General features: G+C 47.2%; 1 protein-coding gene across 3 annotated transcripts; it reads right to left on the minus strand.

Annotated features, from left to right (window-relative positions):
- Positions 1 to 642: 642 nt before the first annotated feature.
- Positions 643 to 6,156, minus strand: PRNP (prion protein). 3 transcript variants are annotated; one of them, XM_035345085.1, is made up of 3 exons: positions 6,008 to 6,156; positions 5,043 to 5,122; positions 643 to 3,380 (listed from the first exon to the last, which is right to left on the minus strand). In XM_035345085.1, exon 3 carries the CDS (start codon positions 3,376 to 3,378, stop codon positions 2,611 to 2,613), a length of 768 nt encoding a protein of 255 aa, XP_035200976.1. In that variant the 5' UTR covers positions 3,379 to 3,380; positions 5,043 to 5,122; positions 6,008 to 6,156; the 3' UTR covers positions 643 to 2,610. The 3 variants fall into 3 exon arrangements, with proteins under 3 accessions (XP_035200976.1, XP_035200977.1, XP_035200978.1); XM_035345086.1 differs by lacking the exon at positions 5,043 to 5,122 and having other exon boundaries at positions 6,008 to 6,154; XM_035345087.1 differs by lacking the exons at positions 5,043 to 5,122; positions 6,008 to 6,156 and adding an exon at positions 4,879 to 5,004.
- Between the last annotated feature and the right edge of the window lie 3,774 nt (positions 6,157 to 9,930).

Below are 9,930 nucleotides of genomic sequence, written 5' to 3' on the forward strand. Positions count from 1 at the left end.
TGATGTTGGAGATCTTGATTTTATTTATTCTCCCTCATTTTGGTAACTAGCTCCAAATAATAAAATTTGCTCATTTCCTGCCTGCCATCTACTTTTTCACCCCACTCCCCATTTGGGGCTCCGTACCGATAGTCAGAGATAACATGGTTACATCCAGTAGCTAATTTCAAGAAAGAAAAAACTTTTGCTCTTTTCAGATGCCTATGGGAGCTCTCGATCCCTGTTAACGACTTTTAGTGGTTTCCTTCTCTAAGCAGGCTGCTTGCACTCCGAAATAACAATCTATTTAGTGTTGATCCCGCCCCCCCCCACCAGAAGTATGAAAAAGAGACACTTTGGGGGTTTACCTGGAGCATTGCTTGAAGACCAAATCCTTAAGTGTCCTTGTGGGAAGGGGGTTCTGCAGTACAATTAATAGCATTCTGCATGGGCTCAAACCAAACCAGTCCAAGCTGCAAAAAAAGGCACCCTCACACTGAGGTGCCCAAACCCTGCAGTTCATTTAATTGCAATCTTTAAGATTCACTACATTCTAAATAGCCCAAAAGTTGTGCTGTTTTTTGAACTATGGGAGATTCCAATTTCTGGCAGCACTAAGTATGGTTTGAGGCTTCATGTGAAGTTGTTCAGGATTATCTCCAATGAAATAGCAAACATGAAAGCCCTTTTATTAGACAAGCAGAGGGAGGAATACAAGGTTCAAATGGGGAGATGATATCCTAGTCCTCAGCTGTTGTTTTGGCTTATTAGAAAATGTTTGTTGGATGGCACTGAAGCCAGTTGTGGAAGCAGGGGAGGAGAGGTTAACTCAGATTGTGGTTTCTGGGTTAAATTCAGTGTTATAGAGGAAAACATGCCCATGTGATGGGAGGCAGGGACAAAAAGGGCAAAAAAAAAGCTGCTTCTATCTGAAGCACATCCCCACGGAATGCTTCAGAGAGAGAGAGTGGGCAAGAAGTGGGGAAAAGGGGAAGAAAATTGGGAAAACATGTGATCAGACCAGGATGTCACCAAAGCCCTGAGATGGGGTGTGGGATCTCAAGATGGCCAGAGCTAAAACTGCAGGGAGGCGTTCGCATGAAGGAGGCTGACCTGCACCTTCGCTTCACCTGTTTTAATTTGCACCAGACGTCGAACACTTAGAAAAGTATTGGAAGGTAAAATGCAGTGCATGCGCTCTTACAAATTTACAAAACAGTCGCGTATCACAAAGTACGTTACCTCCATGTCCTGCTTTTGCAGTGAATATCCCGAAAGATTTTGTTGCTATGTGTTTAGGTATATCTCCACTTAGCTTACACTGATGCGAAAATCATTTAGAATGGTTTTATATCGCCAACAGTGGTGTTCAGTGCCAAAATACATGATATATATCAGATCTATGCAGTGTAAGTAGCTTGACAAGTCTAACTTTACATATACTACAGGCTATATACAAATCAGCATCAACCAAAGCACAAGAAGCAATAGTTTCAGCTGCCATTGCCATGGCAGCTGTGCCACGAGTGTGTCAAACAAATTATTTGTGAAAGGTGGTTTTTCAGCATCACCAGTTCCTCAGGGTTCATTTTATCAATGCTGTTTGCTGTATCAGTCCAGTTTAGCTGATTTAAGTCCCTCCCTGTGTGATTGATCCCCCTGGGAATCCCTTTGGATATATTTTAGCATCCTTTGTTACAGTGCTGATGGCAAATGATGACCACGCTCCCATGGCTGACTTGCACAAGATGCACTCAACACCCATAGCACTTAAAGAAAAGCATTTTCTCAGGCTGTAACATTGTAGATGTTACTTTGGGGGGCTTTTCTTGGGCATTCAGGCATTCACACTTGCCTCCTTTGGGCAGGCTACAAAAGGCAGCAAGGCTCAGCTGAAAGCAAAGTGGTGCAGGATGATATTCCAAACCCAGCCCTGTGTGGGACTCGAAAAGCAGCTGTGGCTTCAGCCTTGCTATTCCAAACCCACTGTTTTTGGGGCAGGGTGCTGCTGCAAGAGGTATTTGCAGCATGCCAGCTGCAGCATTGATATGTTCCTATGTACATGGTGAGGGTGGTTTGGGGGGATTAAAGGGTTAAAACTACAACCAGCAGCCCAGGGTCTTGCTTGGAGCACCCCAAAACCCGTAAAACCCCATGGAATGCAAGAGTGCTGAGCATTCATGCTCAGGGTTGCAACACTGGCGTGTCCCAGGGAAAGGCGTTTTGGTGTTGCTGCTGCTAAACAGATTAGGTAAAACCCTGCTTCTTAGCAAAGAGGATTTTCAGAAATGCTCTTGCAGGGATGATGAAGGCTGGGCAAGCCCATCTCTGTTGGGCCCATCACTCTTGGGGTGACCCCAAAGAGGATGAGGAGGAGGTGGTGGAGATTGTTTTTTGGGCATCCTACTCCATCACTGGCAGCTGTCCTGACACAACCAGGACAGGGCAAAATTTGCTCATGGTTGCCCAAGTTGGAGCCTGTAGTGAGGCAGTGGGGGACATCTGCGTCCACTCGCCCTGACAGCTCTTCACCATAGGTGGACAAAGTGAGGACAGGAGAGGGGAATCCCTCGGGTGGGCTCAGGGACATGAAGACATCTCACCGTTGCATGGCCGGGGTGCAACACCCTATCAGTGCATGGCAAAGAGGGTGGCAAGCAGGAGGAGGAGGGCGAGCCAAGCATCGGCAGCGTGCAGCTGGATGCCCGAGGCCAGGCGGTACTCGCGGTACTGCTGCACGCACATCTCGCGGATCACTTTTGTCACCACCTTGGTCTCCAGCTCCGTCTCCGTTTGGTTTGCCCCCAGGCCAGCCTCCGAGCCGTTCTTCTTGGCAGCGGGGCCAATGTTGTACTCAGTCACTGTGATGTTGAAGCAGTCAGCAACGAACATGTCCTGTGTCACAGGGCTGGTGTAATCCCGATAGTAAACCCGGTTGGGATAACGCGCTGAGTTCTCATTCCACCACCTGTACTCATCGGGGCTGTCGAAGTGGTAGTGCATCCCTGACATGACGCGCCCCATGGCGTAGCCCCCCAAGCCCCCCACCACGGCACCTGCTGCTGCTGCACCAGCCACATGCTTGAAGTTGGTTTTGGGGGGTTTCCATGGCTTTTGGTGGTGATAGTTTCCTCCACTGGATGGGTTGTATCCCCAGCCGGGGTTGTGGGGGTACCCTGGGTTATGGGGGTACCCCGGGTTGTGGGGGTACCCTGGGTTGTGGGGGTATCCCGGATTTTGGGGGTAGCCAGGCTGGCGGGGGTAGCTGGGCTGGCGGTGGCTCCCAGTGCCCCAGCCACCCCCACTGGGTTTGCCTTTACCCTTCTTCGAGAGGGCAACATCAGTGCAGGCACCAAGAAGCAGGGCCACCAACCAGCAGGTGACGAGGAGCCTAGCCATGGCTGCAGGTACAAGGACAAGCAGTGTGTTAGAGGCAGGGGACAGAGACCCCCAGCTGTTGTCTGCGCCATTTGTAAGCATGACAGGCTTTAGGCTTGCTTGCATCTAAATCATGCATCATATAAAACGCATCATTGCCTTTAATCTAGCTACAGAATGAACAGTTTGAGCTTAAATGCTTGTTTACCCCCCTCTCCCTCCCCCCTGAATCCCTATATCTCTACCTGCCCTTGCTTAGAAACTCCTGTACAGCTTTCCATAAGCCACAAGGGCCAGCTCTGCTGCTAACAGCAATTCTCAGTAGTGGAAAAAAGAATTTTGGGGAAAATGCTTAACCAGACCTGAGGTTTACACTCAGACTCTCCCTGAAGGTTTTCTGCAAAGGAATGAAATTCACTGTGTTTTGCCCAAGTCCCTGTTTATGCGCAACAGACCTTAACTGAAAACCAGCTGGTGGTGTCTTTCTGGTTAATGTGTCTGCAAAGCTGCTTACTCAGCATTTTGCTGCTGGCATCCCAAGGGCATGCCGGATGCCAGGAGTCCCTTACACTTAACTCTAAGCTGGTGGGAGGAAGAAATGCCACTTTAATGAGCTGTTATCTCCCTGTGAAACAGTGAAGGAATAATAAACACCAGGTCTATGCCTTTGGAAAACACTGAAAAACCCCTTCAGGTGCCGCACGCAGCATGAAGGATCATCAAATTACTGCAATTCTCAGATCAGTAAGCGTGTCCAGTAATACAAAAAGGGTGAACAACGCCCTGGCCATGCGTTCTGGCTCATCCTGCAGCAAGAAGCAACCGCATTTTGGATCTTGAGTGTTTTTTGCAGGCATTAATGGTCACAAGTAAATCCAAAGACAAGTTTAATGCAGATAACAGATGGCTCCTGTGAAATACTGCTTTTAACAGAGCAAACAGCCACAACAATTTCCTCTTGAAGCCAGAACTTTTTCTTTTTGCATATCAGCTAAGGTTTTATGCTCCATGAAAAGGACAGTAATATCTCTTTCTATTCAGGTAGTAATGCCCTTTTACCCCTCAGAAAATTCTGGCCTGAAACAATCTAGGAAATTGGGGCACTTTAACAGCAGCGTTTTGGTTGGGATCATTAGCAAGTCTTAACAACAGGGAGGATGCAGTGAGGTGACCCCTGTGATGGGGAGGAAACCCAGTCTTGGCAGCTACTTTTCATCAGGTTTGCTGCTTTCCCAGTCCCACAGTACCCACCCACTTGGGAGCAAGCAAGGATGAGATCAGATAGTTTAAAAATAGCTGGAAGACATGTCAAAAAATTTGGATGGGTGAATGCTTCCTTGGGATCTCAAAGAAGGATTTGGAAAATAGGGGGGAAAAAAGCAGCAAGTTGGCAGCTCGTTTTAAGACATGTGACTTCCTGAAGCAAGTTGCAAGGGGTGGAAAAATAACCTTAAGACACAGCCTTGATGAAAACAGGTTTTGGAAAATCCCCAAAGGATATTCCAGCCTGGCAGTACCGACCTGATCCCCTAATTGTGTTTCAGCTCTGACAAACCCGTGGGGGGGAGGAGGGGGGTTCGATTGTGTTTGCACAGCTAATTACTGAGCTCCTCAGGTGGCTGAGCTTCTTCCTTAATAAATGCAATTAAAACCCTGCAAGAGATAGGGAATGCGGATGCACTTACCTGGGGGTGAGGTGCCTGGTCTCAGTAGTTGCTTTCTCTTGTTCAGAGATAATATTTATGATGTGACTGATCTGAGAAGCCTTGAATGGAGATGATTGATTAATTCATGTGATTTATGGCAGTCGGGGAGGGGTAGAAGGAGGGTTTTATGTCTGCACCCGTGTTTACAACCACAGTGCCAGCATGGCAGAGGGGAAGGGGAAAATGGAGGTTGCAAAGAGCGAATGCAAACAGCAATTACATGTGTGGGAGTGTGCAGCTGTGTGGGGGACTGTCAGATGCAGCTTTAGCCCTGGAGAGTAAATCCAGCACCCCCTGCCAAAATCGCCACAGGCCAGGCCTTGCTACAGTGCCCTGGGCACAGATACGGGGTAAAGGAGAAAAGAGAGGAGGTGGAGAAGGGGAAGGGCAAGGCAGAAGAGCAGTGGGGTGGAGGGGAAGACGCTCGGTTTGTGCTTCGAGCCGAGCCCCCTCTGCAATGCTGGGAATTGCTGATTGTCGGTAGCACCGGGGCCACAAAAACAGGGCTGGGGGAGGTGTAAGACATGGCAGCTGCTTCCTGATAATAACATCCCTACCTTTCAGAAATCCCCCCTTTTTCCGCACCCCCCCCAGCACCAGGGAAGCACAATTTTGCACAATTTTGCACCACTGGGCCCCAGGCTCCCACAACATCGGGCGAATAAAACACTGGGGGTCGACCCGGGGGGTGGAGTGACGACATTTTCCCACCAGAATCAGCCCGGAATCGGAATAGACAAGCAGCGGCAAGCAGCAGAGCTCTTTTAAAGCTGGCAGTCTCCTTTGGAGCTGGACATGCCTATTTTTAGGCAGCAAAGGGAGGGCAGTCCTCCTTCCCTAAAGCGATTCAGCCGTCAACACCGTGCAGAGCCCAGCGCTGACCACTGCCCCTGCCTGGCTTCATCCCCCCCTCCACCACCCAGAGTCCCTTCCCCGGCACTCACCACCGCCTGCTCGGCTCAGGATGATCAAGTCCCGGCCGCAGAGACGGGGGAAGGAATAAATAGCGAGAGGGAGGAGCCGGCTGCCGAGCACAAGCTGCACAGCGTGGCCAGCATCCTCCTTCCCCTCGGAGAACACAGTGTTTTGGGTTCTTCCCTATCTCTCCCGGCGTGTACAAGCAATGCAAGAGGCAAAACTGGAAAACTGCAGCGCTTGGCCGGTTTATTCAAGAGTTGTTTGTATTCAGTGATATTCAAGAGTTGCTTGTATTTGGGATTTGGGGCCGGGTTGGAAACCTCAGTGTCAGGGCTCTGGGTGTTGCAGCATGAGAAGCAAAGGAAGCTTTTAGTGGTTGCCGTTTGTATCCAAATCCATTAACTTGTAAAAACCTATCCACTGTAAAATATACAGAGAGAGACACTCTGCAGCTTGATGGTTAGAGAATAAAATAGGCTTAGACCAACAGCAGAAATGGTGGGTCTGTCTTCTGAGTTCATCTTGCTTTGATTGAGTAAAATGGCAGAGCAGTTGCAGAGCTCCTGTAGATGTGTGTTTTGAGGTATGCCTGTATCACAAACACTAATTAAAAATGATATGTGATGCTCATGACAAGCTTATATAGCCCCCTTTGTTTGGAGGATAAGGGAATGTATGGCTGCAGTGCGCTAATGGCTCAGGCAAGTTTTTCATCTGGCCTTCATTCCCATTCTTTAGGTTAGGCTACAGTAAAACTGTTGAGTCTGGAGCACTCAGGGACACTGGCACAGTGGTTAGGAGATGCAATTGCACCTTGAAGCTAATTGTACCCAGATGGATTTCTGCATGGCCGCCCTGGTGGTGCGCCCACCACTGGATTACACAGTCCATCTGGCCATAAAGAGGACTCCCAGCCCCTTGCTCCATGTCCTTCTCTATCCATCTGACCAGATTATATTTGAAAAACAAACAAACAAACAAACAAAAACCTTATGTCTGACAAGAAGTGGGTTGTGCTGAGTGGTTTGGCTGTGCCAGTTTGACATACATATTCATTTCTATATTAAAAAAATAACTGGGTCAGGATTAAGGTCAGCTATTACAGGCCGATTTAATATTTTTCCTGTAATATGTAGACACATTCATTCCTCTTGTGGGTGCACAGATGGTTCCTGATTCCCTGGGTTTGGCTTAAGCACTCATCATTGGACTATCTATCTAAAATCCAAAGCATCTCTGAAGGAAATACAGCACCAAGGATTGGACGGTTGAGATCAATCCATCAGTGGTTTCTAAAAAACAAAATCTCTCCACCATAATCTGTTTCAAAGGAACTTCTCACCTTGTTTGGGGAAATAGAGAAACTGTTGGATCTCAGCTGCAATTAGAACAGGACCAGTCAATTGATTTATTTTATTGTAGAAGTTAGCATACTGAAAACACCCAAACCGGCATGCCTGCAGCATCTCTTTAACAGAGCCACACAAACTCTTTCTGCACTGTTCCCTGCTTTAAGTATCTTGGGGTGAAATTTCTACTGGCAGCAACCTGAGAGCTGTATTGATCTGTGCTGGAGGTCAGCCCTTCTTCATCTTCACCCTCAGCCACAGCTTAGGCGGATGCAATAATGCAATGTTAAGTGAGGAGGGAGTTGGTGCCAGGCTAGAAAGCATTAATGGGCTGTTTTTTCTTGTAACAAATAGAAAGCACTGACTTTGTTTTAATAATGAGAGCTGTGCAAGAGCTGCAGGAGGACCCAGATCCATGTGACCCTACTTCATTGCTTCTCATTGATTTTTTTATTTTTTTATTTTTTTAATTTTTGTTTAATTCATGCACAACGCTTCAGTTCACATAGTGCACTCTGGCAATTTGGCTCACTTGGGGAAAGCCGCAGCCTGTAAATGCAGGGGAAGGCATGAAAATAGTTTGTGTGAGGTTTACTGGATTTAAGTTTTTGGGGTGATCTGACAGGTTTTGGAGGTGGGGATAACAGCACCAAGTCTCAGAGCCCATCCTTGTTATGCAGTTGCTCCCAGGAGATGGGAACACATCTGTGCTTGAGCTGGCTTGTGCTTGAGCTGGCTCAAGCACAGTCACCTCATCAGGAAACCTCTTTAGAATAGAATAGAAAAGAAATTTAGTTTAGTTCAGTTGTAAGAGACCTTCAAATACCATCAAGTCCAACTGCCTGACCACTTCAAGGTTAACCAAAAGTTAAAGCATATTCTTAAGAGCATTATTCAAATGCCTCTTGAACACTGGAGCATTGGTCATGGAGCTCAAAGCATGGACCATCAATCACCTTGCTAGGAATTAGCTAGGAAAGCATTCCTTCCATACAAAATGCTTTAAACCCTTCAAGGACAATAATAGGTGCAAACAATCTTCCCTTTATGTGCTTGAAGGGTTAATGAAGTGCATTTTTGTATTTGTAAATTGGTTTATTTTCTGGTATCACCACTGAACAATCTCTTAGGTAAAATGCTCTACTTTGGGATTTTCTTGAGAAGGCAATATCTCAGTGATATCTGGCTCCTGCCTTAATGACAGCAGAGAAAAGGCAACCTGGGGAATAAATGGGGCAATGGCAGTGCAGGGAAGGAAAGCACTAGAGGCAACTGTACAAGAGAAAAGGACAGATGCCATTCAGTCAGCCTTATTTTTCCATGTCATTGTTCAATTAAAAAAACAAAACAACAACAACAAAAAACTATTAAGGGATTTTGCATAGGGCTTCATTGCACACACAGGGTAAAGCTCCACCAGGGTTCAAGTCCCTGGGGACCTCAGGAAAGGCAGGCCCCTGCCAACAAACAAGAAAGGCCACACGGCCCACTTTTAGAACGGGGGGGTTTCCACAAGGTTCTGAAGAAGGACATAGAAATCTTTACTTGCACATTTATTCTGTATTGGAATGCATGAAGGGAAAGTGCAGCTCATGGATGGTGTTCCTCTTCCACTCCTGAGTGCAGTAAGTTTTCCTGTTAAAAATAAATAAATAAAAAGACTGTACAAATTTGTAGCCCTTTGCCATTGGTGGAAGCAAGCCATGATGCTCCTTACAAAACTGGTGTGAGCAGGACACTGAATGCATGCACCTCCACTCTATGACAGGCAGCAATTGCACTACCTCTGATCCTGTGAAGAAGTCACAGCCAGTTCCTAATCCTGGAGGCAGACAAGGACGCAAACAGCCCAGAAATGTGCCAGGAGAGGAAACACGAGGGAAAAGCAAGCAAAGCAATTTTTCCAAGCGCCATCTCATGCTGTTTCCAGGATTTTATTTTTTAACAGATGCAGCTCTGTTGCAAAGCCAAAAGCTGGAATGGAAAATGAAAGAATAAATCAATTCATTCCTGCCCCAGCAAATGAGGCTGCCTGCAGCCATGGTTCTGGGGCAGGGGGAGGAATTATGTCCCCCATGCTTGTATCTCCTTTGGGTTGCAGGTCTCTGCAGCACATCCTTGCAAATTGCTCCACATGCAGATGAGGCGCAGGTATTGGTGTGACATGATGCTGTGGGCGGGAGGTTCCTATTGAGGGCATAGCTGGGTGAGCATTGAAAGGCGTTACTGCTTTTTGCAGATGTGTGAGGTAGCTTTCTTATTGTGTTTCCAAGCAACACCTCGATCCTTGAGGAAGCAAGTTAGCTGAATTAGTTGAATGTGAGCTTCTTTTGGAGAACATACTCACCCTCTACTCTTAGACAACTATCTTAAAAGAGCTATAAATATACAGCCACTTGCTACAATCTGATTAGGAGTATAACAAGCTCTGCTGGTGTACATCTGCTATTCCAAACAGGGGCATGCCTAAGCTCTTTACAGATGGGGGCATCCCTGACTACAGGCTGATGCCTTCCCAGTGATGCACTGCAGCTTTAAAAGATAATCTGCAAGGACACCGTCTCCCACAGCATTCTCCTCAAGAAACTGGCTGCTCTTGG

The sequence above is a fragment of the Oxyura jamaicensis genome, chromosome 22 (assembly GCF_011077185.1).
Source record: "Oxyura jamaicensis isolate SHBP4307 breed ruddy duck chromosome 22, BPBGC_Ojam_1.0, whole genome shotgun sequence".
Lineage (NCBI taxonomy): Eukaryota > Metazoa > Chordata > Aves > Anseriformes > Anatidae > Oxyura > Oxyura jamaicensis.